Source organism: Saccoglossus kowalevskii, chromosome 17, assembly GCF_978046115.1.
Source record: "Saccoglossus kowalevskii chromosome 17, keSacKowa6.1, whole genome shotgun sequence".
NCBI lineage: Eukaryota > Metazoa > Hemichordata > Enteropneusta > Harrimaniidae > Saccoglossus > Saccoglossus kowalevskii.
Genome location: NC_140657.1, coordinates 29143111 through 29155916, shown reverse-complemented (window position 1 = coordinate 29155916; position 12806 = coordinate 29143111). Strand labels below are relative to the sequence as shown.

At 33.9% G+C, this 12806-nt stretch overlaps 1 protein-coding gene across 1 annotated transcript in view; it reads left to right on the top strand.

Moving 5' to 3' along the window:
• Positions 1-3908: 3908 nt before the first annotated feature.
• Positions 3909-12806, top strand: part of LOC100373405 (laminin subunit beta-2-like) — a gene marked incomplete at its 5' end in the record, with an annotated part of 59893 nt that continues 50995 nt past the window's right edge. The window contains 4 exons of the mRNA XM_085491981.1: positions 3909-4496; positions 7786-7989; positions 10188-10308; positions 12283-12450. Of these exons, the coding sequence (XP_085348107.1) occupies positions 3909-4496; positions 7786-7989; positions 10188-10308; positions 12283-12450 (1081 nt within the window). The remainder of the gene's footprint in view (positions 4497-7785; positions 7990-10187; positions 10309-12282; positions 12451-12806) is intronic.

The following is a 12806-nucleotide window of genomic DNA, read 5'->3' as shown; positions in this document are numbered from 1 at the left end:
ATTGGGGGTAATGACACAACCCCGTCTAACTCCCTTGATCGTTTCAAATGTGGATGTAATTTTATTCTTGAAACGAATGCATGATTTTGTATTTAGATACATACTTTTAATGATGTTATAGATTTTACCATTTATACTATTACATGTATTACGTAATTTGTAAAAAAAAAAACTCTCCAAATTGTATCTAATGCTTTTTGAAAGTGTATGAAACATAAATACAATTTTCCCTTTGCTTTCAGGTATTTGTTAACAATTGTTCATTGTCTAATCTGTAGTACAGTATCCCTTAAGCAATCCCGCCTGGTTATTATTTATAATGTTATTATCTTCAGTATATTGACTAATTCTAGTGTTAGTTATACTAAAAAAGTTTGACCTACACAACTAGAAACAGCTAACATATAATATAATACTAATATTCCAAAGATCTGAGTCTAGGATTATATTAAATAATGTATGTAGTGACTGAATTGGAAAATCTGAACTGGACAACTTGATAACCATCACCTCCAGATGATTTTTACTCTTTATTTGTTTAATTGTTAGCCTTATTTCTTTTTCAGATATCTCATATATGACTCATAGCGACGTACACTACTCGTGTGAATTACAGTGTTTGTTTGTTTGCATGCATTTCGAACACGCGCCACCGCCCTTACTATTAAATAGCTTTCTGATTTTAGTGTTAATGTATTTTACTTTATCATGACGTAAATTGTATAGTAAACGATTTTCTCAAATCCAAGCATAGTAGCGAAATTCAATTTTCTTGTTTTAGAATTATTTTGTGCTGTTTTGTTATTTATGTCTTTGGACTTTCCAAATAAAATTTCCTATTCTATCCTAAATCTGTTCGAATTTTAGATTTCATTACACTGTAAATGGGCAGAGTATGTCATGCGATTTATTAGGAACTCGAGTCGAGTCGTGTGGCGGCGGTAGTCACTTTATCTATTTCCTGGTTGTACTGATCACATTTTCAATTCTCCTAACCACCAAAATGACCTCAATTTACATAACAATGAACAACCCACAATGCGGCAGGTTGTGTGTATTCCCAGGATCAGTGAAAGTGGAAAGTGGTAGCCAGAGATATTTTCACAAGAATTTGGCGAGAAAATATAACTCCAGCGAAAAAATGAGGTAGGCCTGTGTATTCTGTTGCTATTCGCTGCGATACAAACGGAGCAGATTACCTGCTGGAGCTTTTAGATTTTGCAAAACCATTACGAAAAATAGCGATGGTTTTTATCACACTTGGTTCGTGGTGTGATGGATGAACGGAACCGGACAATGCAATATTCTTGTAATTTTTTAATAACGCTATGAAACACCGTTACCGGTACTAATCAACCTTTGTTATTGTACGTTACCACGAACGACGTTTACTGCAAGGGAGTGTGAGATACACTAATTAACCGTCTCGACGATTCTGTCGCATCACTATATTCAAATTGTACACATGTTGATGGAGGAACATAAATATCTAAATAATACCACCGAAAAATAAATTACCATGTTTGGTCTGGTTAGGTTAAAGTTTACAATGACTGGCGCAAACCCAGCCACCTTATTATTGATATGTGATGACAACAGTATAACACCATCGTATTGGATTGTTTTATTATGTCTTAATTTCCTGTGTCAATTGTTAGTAATTTGTGAAACTAAATTGCACATTATTTTACCTACAACATCGGTTACATGTATTACAATAGAACCCACATCACTTAAATTTCAGTACATGTATATGGCGTAGTCGAATTTCATTCCATGTATTGATCAGGCAGACCAGTATCAGGGTGTGCAGTTAGGGTCGGGTTACCCAAGTATATTGTATGAATTACAGTGCACATTTTTAATTTTAACTGAGCCACTGTCGTCCTGCATCAAATGTTCAAGAAAGCCATGACCACTTTATTTGAAACTGATAAAACATAACACGTAACCTTTGCATTATAATTGAAGGATTCAAGCTCTTTGGTAGTTGGTCTGTTACCCATGAATCTTTCTTCAGCCATGACCGTGCAAAAATATATTTCAAATATTACAAAAATGTCATCATATTCTGATATACAATGTTAAATTCCATTTAATTTTTTTTCTTCGGTGAGTGAGGAAGTGGTAGTTCAAATGTCATACTGACCTTTACAGACAGTATTCATCCAATCAAATGATTACCCAAAGGGTATTTGTCCTTTTCAGTTATTAAAAAAAAATTATGTATATTTTATATAACAACTGTTCTGGCATGTTTAAAAACAACTGTACTGCATTTTATTTCATAAAAGTGTTCAAATATTAATAACAAATAATTTTTTTTTCAATTTATAATTCTTTTCAAACAAAATCATTATTTTTATGTCGCTATAATTGATTTCCGTTTTCAAAATTATAAATGAATGAACATGTATTGACCTGTAGATTTTGTCATTTGTTGTTATTTCATATAATTAATGACTGCATTCTATTCCATTATGCTAGACTAATATAATACATGCCTACAGTCAAATACTTATATTTCAGTGTTATTAATATGCCTTTTGAAAATCACAAATATATTGTCGTTGCTGTTGCTGTAATTTATGGATTGTATAGTGTACGTGCATGTGGTATTTTCTGTTCCAGTGCTTTAAATTCAAGATGACCCACATAAATTTGTTGGTGCCCTTAAAAAATAGTCAAACATTTCCATCACAGTTGGGTATCGGAATATTGAAGTATTAGCCCAGGCTGCTTGTTTATATCAGAAACCTATGTTCCATTGTTTCCTAAATTCTTTCGTAAATTACAGAGGTGTATCTATATTAAAAACAAGTAATATTTTAATAATTCAGTGTACAATTAATACAACTGTTGGTTGATGCACACTTACATTGGAGATATGCTTTTCATAAAGTATAGTGGACAGTATATTGCCTCAATGTACAAAATCCCCAGGACTTAGGGGTAACCCATTTGAAATTGAGGGGAGGATTTCAGAAAAAAAATCCCTATGTATGTAATTGACCAATTTCCTTCAGCCCCTCCCCAGATTTCAAATGGGTCATCCCTTAGTATGATTATTTTTGGATGAGTAGTGATTCATCAATCCCTTGGTACTTTTCAACTACTGTAAAACCCATTTATTAATTATTCGCTTTTCAGTTTGGGTAATTTTGTTGAGAAGTGAAATCCGCTGAGTTAAATGTAAATTAAGAATATATCTCGATCATTGTTTCTTTGCCAAGTTTGTGAGCTTAAAACCCAGGAAATTGCTCAAAACATCAAAAAAGTGAAAAATAAATGTTTTTTACAGTATTGCGTAATCTTTCATATGATAATGCCTATACATATGTGACTGTTGCATTGAATCATCATACACATCGTTGCCACGCCCTTTCAACCAATAATTTGTTGAATGTTTTTATTATTCAAGACATTTAGTCATAAGCTATATATTCTCACCCATGTTTGATATTTTTTTTCAAAATTTATTTCTTCTGTAAATAATTTTTTTTTCAGTGTAGATGTCTTTAATTTTGTCTTAATTAAAATTGTGTGGACGGTTTAAGGGCGGTGGTCGGTGCGTTGCTTCCTGTTCGATATATGATTCATAGCGACGTATACAATAAGTGTAAAATACATTGTTTATATGAAATTTGAAGACACACTGAGCGACGGTCGCCACCACCCTTTAAGTGATATGGCACAGTTAGGAAGCGATATATGAAATAAAGTAATTTTACTATTAACCAATATTTTCTATCTTACAGGTAGTCCATTTCTATCTTACAGGTAGTCCATTTCTTTATCACCCAGAGAAAGAGGTTGAGAAAAATTTATCATATTTCCTGAACTACTTGCGAATAATGAATCACTTGTGGACTGCGTTAATTATTTTGACTGCTGCTATAGCAACGGTTGCCCAGGATACTGGGGAGTGTAACAATAAAGCTTGTTATCCATCATTTGAGGATCTCATTGTTACAGCGTTTATAAATAGGACGGTTTCTGTAAGTTCAACGTGTGGCGATCCTGCAAACGATTACGAACTTATTTACATTAACACGCAGGGCGAGGAGATGCTGATACAGGAGACTTGTAATGCTTCGATCCCGGAAGAATCTCATCCGAAGGACTATTTGTACGATTCTCTAAAAGAGGTTCAACTGGGCGTGGAGGTCGATGTTCCAAATCTTGACACTTGGTGGCAGTCTACTAACAATGCAGACAATACCCAGCTGATACTTTCTTTGGGTGATGAATTTCTCTTTCAGAGTATGACGATTGCTTTTCGCAGTCCTCGACCGCAAGATATGTGTATTGAAACAAGCATCGATTATGGGATTACATATAAAAAATTACAATATTATGCGCAGGATTGTGCGAGCAGTTTTCCCGATATTCCACTTACAGACATAAATAATCCAGTACGTGTCCTCGAAGCGACATGCATTGAAGCATACTACCAGGGTGATTCAAGTACAACGGTTCCTGGAACCATTCAACAGGTAAGAATTAATTGAATATGAACAATGTTCACTGGTATTTAGTTAAATCATAAATGCTTTGAATGGCCAAGTCAACTTTTGTCACCTTCCACAAAATAAACAGCATTATAATTTTTTCCATATTTTATGAAAAATTTTGATCAAGACATTGGGGGCAGACATCTGAGTATTTTCACCGCCTAGCAACCATCATGGTGAAAACAAAGGTCGAAAACCCTCAAAAAATATAATTTGGGATAGTTGTTGAGACAAACTTCCCCCTAGTTTGGTTGCTCAGGATTACTTCATAATTGAGTTTGTGCTGTTTCCTTGACTTTAGCGGTTTTCACCGGCCCCTTCGATCGGCGTTCCACAGCAGCTTGCACAGAGCTCATGGAAATACACGGTAGAATGATGCGTGTCTTAAAACGTAGAATGTTCTGGGATGTAGCCTCGCCCCCAAGGACAGCAATGGGAATGTTTTTTTGTTTTGTTTTTTATTTATAAAAATGTTTGTGCCAGGCGACAGTTCTGGACATTGAGTGTCACTATTGTCTCTCCTGACATTTTTTTTTGTATGTGCAAATTGCAAGTGCTAGTGCTGACACATGAGAAATTTGACACATGAGAAATTTTATTAAATTTGATACAAAGCTAACAAGAAATTGTTGTGTACAAGTTCAAACAGTTTAACCAATGGTGATGAACATGAATTTCACCTCTAATAACATTGAATGTATTTATTCAGACATTATAAATAGCAGTCATGATATACATGCATTTTTATAAAATTTTACTCTGTGAGCATTCATAGAGCTTTACTGGGAGTCTTGGGTTCTATAGTAGTTTGTATTGCACGGACAAAAAACAAGGATTTGTTAGAATGCTGCCTTGTTTTAGTTACAATGACTGCAGTGATTCAGAACAGAAGTGAATCATTGTGTATCCATGCGCATTGGAATACATGTACTTTTTAAAAGTGTTAGCGTTCAGGAATTCAAGCACATAGTCACAATCACATGATGGTTAGTATGTCTGCTCAACATCAGGGTGAATTTGACTCCTATGGCAAACAACACACTCAGCAGTGGAAATAACAGTACAATCTGCCCACTTGCAGGGTGTTGCACCATTCGTGTTTAATAGAATGCTATCTTTATTCAGGCGATGTGAAGATGCCTGTCCTGTGTATTATTCCTAATCCTTAGTGCATGTAAAAAGAATCTTGTTGCAGATCTTTTTTCACAGAACAACTTGACACATTTCTCTTATTGCATGTACCCCAGGTATATATGCATGAGTTAATTGTGCTGACCCATATTTCTGAGTCTGTAAATAGGCCTGGCCTATTGACAGGAAATGATGAACACTGGCTAAGTAAAATAAAAGAAATGAAAAGAAAATAGAAAAATTGAAGCTACTGCCAGCATTCAAACATACTGAGAAGCATTGAATTTTGAACATTTATTATAAATTTCCAGACAAATCGCACAAAGACTGTCAAATAATTTAAATCCCCAAATCCTAATAAAGCTGTGTGCTATCACGGTCCAACTTTAATGTATAGCTCTCAATTTGTTGCCATAGAGGGCATACTTTCATTTTAAATTAAAATTCCAATAAAAGAGTCATAATAATTTTTCCTGCGCAAATATTTTATTGGTGCATTTCAAAGTGAGCGCAATTTAATTCTGTCTTTCCATCTGTATCTCTTTTATTTTTTAAGTGAAAAAAAATAGTTTAAATGTGTTTCTTTTCTGTAACTTGGACATCCAACGCAAATGAAGTTGTGACTATTTTGTATATTAAAAAAAATTCTAGGAATGCAGCTGTGAAAGTGAATGTTAGAAGTTGTCGCAAATAACGAATAAATGTCCAATGGAGAGAAAATAAAACGAATGATTCCAATAGCGAGAGGTGCATCGTTTTATATTCATATGCAATTTCATACATACATTTGTTCCAGCTGGCGTCCATTAAAGAAAAAACGGAATTCCATTCTAGTTTGTAGTTATATAACTGAAAATAGAAATGCTTTACTACAAAGGTCGGTGCGTAACCGTACTAGTAATTGATCTAGAAGTCATCAGTTTGTAACAGGATCTAATTTTAGAATGTGTGTACCAGTAGATATTGACTGGCCTTTTGACTATTCCGTTTCTGGTACAACAAAACATCTTTTGTTGTGAAAAGCTCACAGTGATATTGTTATTTGAATAGACAATATAAAGATTCAAAATTTGATTTTCTTCTTTGTGAATCTTTTTTTCAAAGATTTGTAGCGTTCTGTAGCCACATAGTGTTTCTTTTTTGGTTGGTTTGTTGGCTGGCTGGTTGGTTGAGTAAATGTGTGTGGGTAATTGTTCAATGATTTCTCAGCAATAAATAGACCAATTCTAACTTGATACTTGGTATAAACATCACATATTTTGGGTTGCTGAACATAGTAGTAGTAAGTACCCCGGTAAATGATTTTCACTCAATATTCCCAGTTAGTTAAAATGATGTTCAATGTTAAAAGTCAGTATTACAAAATAAATTTGTGTATTGTCAAATGCTGAAGAGATTTCATGAAATATGCACTGGCTGATTTTAAGTCAAAATTTATGATCACACAAAGTGAGTTATTGTGGAACATTTCCTCGTTTTTGTTTTAATGAATAGTTTTTTTTTTGAAACAACTTGCTAATATTTATGGGTTCTTTTATTTTATTTTTGTTAATTTTGAACCAAATGAAAAGAATTTCCTACTGGCTACAAGTCTTAATCAATTTTTTTTTTTAAACTGGTGACTAAAGTCGACTTTGGCTCTCAGAAGGTAAACATACAGGAAAATGGAGTTTGCTTTCTAGTCCACCACTTTACATACCAGTGATAGCCTTTGGCGAAGGGGGATGGTGATCACGTGACCTCATTATTATGCAAAAATGTAATTCTATGCCAAGTGATGAGACATAATGAATATCAGAAATATCAGGTGATGGGTGTTATGTAAGTGTTTTCCCTAGCAACCACATCCATAGCAACCACTGTTGTCAAAGATGATGGAGTAGACCTGTTCATATAGGTGTTTTTCATTATCGTCATAAAATGTTTGCTTCTTGAAAACTACCAACCAGATGCCTTCTTATCCAATACATAGAAAAGATAGTCACAGACTAAAAAAATTTGCCCGTATTTTTTTTTTTTTATATTTAAGTTAATTTTATTTCTTATCAAAATAACAAATACACAGACAAGAAGAAAGGGGAAAAAAAAAATTGCTTGTTTACTTCTGTTAAAAAATGACAGAATATTATTTGTGTTCCAGGTGCTTTACAATCCGGCTTCTTTATTTGGATCAAGTTTTTTCGCGTATGAATCACAAACATATTTCTTAGCAACCGATATCAGAGTCACCCTGATCACTGCTCCTGGATCTGGAGACCCATTACGAAGCTTTTTTGCCGTTGTTGACTGGGATGTTACAGGTCAGTGTGCATGTTTTGGACATGCTGAAGAGTGCATGGGTGAGGTGAGTATCACAACTAATAATGCATCTGTGCTGCAAGGGATGATGGGAATCAACTTAAAGGGTCACATACATGCTGCATTTCTCGTTTCTTCTTTCTCCAATTTTTTGGGGAATTGGAATTTATTAGTTCTTCTTTAGAATTAGTTCGAAAACAGAGGGACTTATCTGTACGTTCATTCGTCTGCCTCTGTATCTCAGACTTGCCTTGATCGACCACATTCAAACTTTATGCATACATCATATCACACATATGCACATGAACTTATTTCATAACAAATTTAAGGTGGTTGAATGGCGGCCATTTTTAGTCCCTGTTCGGTTACAGTCTACCAAAATGGACTTGTGTTTTGAGATATCATAAAATACTTTATTTTAGCTGGAATTAATTTTTGCTAAAAAGACTTTTTGGGTGTTTGGTATGAAATTTATTTTCAATGATTTTTGACAAGTTGAAAGTAAAATATAGGAAAACGGGTATATTCTCTGGATTTTATTTTCACTGAATCATTCTTTCAGCGAAAATAGCGAAAATTAATTCCAAGCGAAAATAAAGTATTTTAGAGTCTTTTAGATATCTTGAAGATGTCTAGGTCTATAAATTTTGAGATACATGCACCTGTACATTTGTTTCACAATCTTTTTATAAATTTTTTACCCTGGATTAAATTGAAGTGCATTTTATTCTGTGTGGTCAGAAACTTTATGGAGAGAGTAAGAAAATTGGCAGTTGTCAAAAAAGGGAAGGAGTTTAGTCACAAGTGCCCAATAAATCTGTGACTTTTTTTAGTGTAGCTATATACAAAGCAATACTTTATTAATGCTTGATGAAAAGAGTGCTAATTAAATCGCAAAACACGTCAAAACATTTTCAACACTTTGTTTGAAATGTGTAAGTCGTATCATGATGTTATTCAAGTGAAAAATGAATTCCTGGAGAGACTTCCCTTCCGTGGTGCATTAGGCCTATCTTGACATAGATAGTCCCATGGAAAATACAAAAAAAAATATACTGTTTCCAAATTTGTTTTTGTTTTTATTTCTGCTGGGAATCGTTATCTCTCATTATGATGGTCTATGCTCTCCAACATTCCGTAATGCTTACACTTCATTTATTTAACTCTCCATGTCTACCTGTACTGCCAATATATTAGTATACAATAGCGTTATGTTCCCCTATTTCAAATATTGTTTTCTTGTGGAATTTCTGAATTTTTATTAGTTGCCTTTCGGAATGTAAAGTGTATCATAGAGTAGAGTCCATTCAGTTTGACTTGCAATTGACCAACTGTTGCATTGCACTGATGGACTGCATGCAGGGATTATCCTTCCATTGTGACATCGTGATTAAGCTTTTGTAAAATATAGCTAACACAACTGTGACAAAGTAAACAGTGTTTATGGCTGTATTTAGTTTGTAAAATTTATTATCGGCATTGCTTAGATAGATATAATTTCAATTTTGTCTTCCGTTTGTTGTTTCTCAACAAAGTTTCCTCCATTGATATTTACATTATGTTGGTTTTAGTGTATATTTTCTTTTGATATGCAATATTTTTTTGTGGTAAAATTCCATTATGTTCCTGAGAAACAAGTTTTGAATACATCATAGTACATATACAGTCAAAATAAATATTTGGTATCCGAGTGAAGCTATATTGGCAAGACAGCCATTTTGATATCAGAATGAGGCTAGATGATTCTGGTAACCGTTTTTATATCAGAAGAAAGCGAGCTGGTTCTGCCAGCCATTTTTGGTATCTGAGTGAGGCTACATTGCCAAGGCAGCCATTATGATATCAGAATGAGGCTACATTGTGCTGGCAGCCATATTTGATATCAGAATGAGGCTAGATGGTTCTGGTAACCTTTTTGATATCAGAATGAGGCTACATAGTCTGACAACCATTTTGATATCAGAATGAGGCTACATAGTCTGACAACCATTTTGATATCAGAATGGGGCTAGATGGTTCTGGCAACCATTTTGATATCAGAATGAGGCTACATAGTCTGACAACCATTTTGATATCAAAATGGGGCTAGATGGTTCTGGCAACCATTTTGATATTGGAATGAGGCTCTATACATGGCCCAGGCAGCTGTAGATACTATTTTGTAGCTCTTTGATAACTTGTAGACAATTCTGGCTAACTTATTTATTGTTAGATATCACACTGTATTTTTGTTTATCGTAACAGAATGGAGCAGATTGTATATGTCAGCATAATACAGAAGGTAAAAACTGTGAGTCGTGTTTACCATTGTATAACAACAGAGAATGGCAAGCTGGTTTTGGATCAAGTGCAAATGAATGCGAAGGTAAGTATTGTTTGTATACACATTCATTTCCAAAAATGCATACAAGTGATTTTTATTATTATTTTTAGCTCCGCTGTTGACTTTGTCGCGCAGAGCTCATCATATGAGTGATTGTCCTTCGTCGTCCGGTGTCGTCGACCGTGTCAACTTTTACTTTTTCGACTTCTTCTTGAAAACTACAATTGTTATTGCTTTGATAATTGTATATATATTTATATATGTACCTTGGGCAGAGCTCTCTTAGATTTGTTCATTTCGTGATGATATCTTTAATTCTTTGAATATTTTTGTAATTTTTGATAAAAAGTTATATTTTCGACTTCTTGTTAAAAACCGCAAATCCGATTACTTTGATACTATACATATAGGTACTACAGGTGGACCTCTCTCAGATTTGTTCATTTCATGATGATATCTTCAATTCTCTAATTTTGATGAATATTTTTGTCATTTTTGGTAAAAAGTTATATTTTTGACTTTTTGTTAAAAACCGAAAATCTTGATTGCTTTGATATTATACATATAGGTTCCTCAGGTAGACCTCTTCCAGATTTGTTCATTTTCTAATGATATCTTCTGTTCTTTAATTGAAATGTGCATTGCTAACAGCGGAGCTATCTCATTATGATAATTATTATGATAATGTATTCCACTTTCATTTATATGTAAATTAAGCCTTTAAAAGCATGTACACGTCCTGGTAGACTGTAAAGCGATTGACTGTGGGAGAACCCTGGGGATGATGTAAACAGAAATAGATTAGAATAAAATTACAACTACTGAAATAGAATGGGATTCTTTTGACTGGTACAACATGCTTTTTATAAATGACAGGAACTAGTGTGACACTGTACATTTTGTGAATGAAATGTCTTCGGTTAGTTCATGGGAGACTTCCTATCATAGACATTGTAAAACTCCAGTCAATTGTTTTGACAAATTGAAACACTGACTTGAAACAATCACCTTTCAATAATTTCTTGTTCTGAATCTGCATTTTTTATCAAATTTCTTAACCCTAATGATGAGGGTCAACTTTGGAAATGGAAAAATAAATCTAAATTTTTCAATGTTTTTTTTTCATAATTTAAATAAAAGTGTCTAAAATGTCTGCAATTCAATTGCAATCTAGCATTTCAATTTTGAGCCAAATTAACATGATTGTCCCTTTCTCTCTATTTTGATGAATAGTGCTGCTTACTGGTACTTATCGCTAGATTGCGCGTACTGTAAAGCTATCGTTTCATGGAGGATCAATTTCTGCAAATTTTGCGGGTCAGAAAAATTGCAATATTTTGTAGTGGAAAACATTTTACTGTGTTTTTGAGATGGAGAATTGAGTCACAGTGACTTTCATGGGAATCCGTCACCATAAATACATGGAATATTGAATAATTTTTGCGATGAAGATTTAAAAGTTAGAATTATTTGTTGATAAAAAAGTATTGGTTGTAATCATCAGCTCATACAATCAACAGAATAGTTGTTCATAAAATAATTAGAAGATGCTGTTGTGTTGCAACAAAAACACATTTATTTGAATTGATTAAAATGTTTTATGAACAGAATGCTAATTATTATTTTGGTATCCAAACAAAGACAAATTTGCAAAAATATGAAAGGGTGGCCACAAATAACAGGCTGCTCACACGTTGTGCCTTGAGACTACCTAAAAGTGGTCACTATAGACAGGTGGTCTTTATATAGAGGTGGTCACTATAGACAGGTGGTCTTTATATAGAGGTGGTCACTATAGACAGGTGGTCTTTATATATATAGAGATGGTCACAAAAAACTGGTGGTCCTTATACACAGGTTGCTCATAATTGACTCCTTGAAACTGCCTAAATGGGGTCACTATAGACAGGTGGTCTTTATAGAGAGGTGAGTTTCCATGGTGATACATGTCGCTGTGTACTTTTTATTGATCATGTGAACATTTTTGTGATTCAGATTTTTATTATTCAATTTTAGAATGTGGGTGTAATGGACATGCTACGTCTTGTCACTATGATGAAACGAAAGGAACTGGTGTCTGCGACGATTGTACCGACAATACAACGGGCGATAAATGTGAACTGTGTTTGCCATCGTATTTTATCAATCCATACACGATACCGGGTGTGAACGAAACATGTGACGGTGAGTTATTGTACGTCAGGAGTAGAAAGCTTGCACGAAGAGATTCATATTCATTTCTGACTACCACAGTCTAGCTACAGATCAGTCAATTAAGTGAATTGCTTCAAATTTGTAAACAACGTTACACATGGATCATTAAAGTTGTTCCACATAAACAAAACATCATTCTTTTTTCTGACTATTATTAATAGTGAAATCCTTGTTTAGTGTATATTGGTCTAGTTCATGATGGATTCTGAATTATTGCTTTTAAAATCTGTCATCAAACATTTTCTTCGAGGAGTCACGCCCGATTTTGTTGTGCAGTTATTTGTGTATACATTTACTATTGTCGAACAGGTGTGGATCATTCCTTT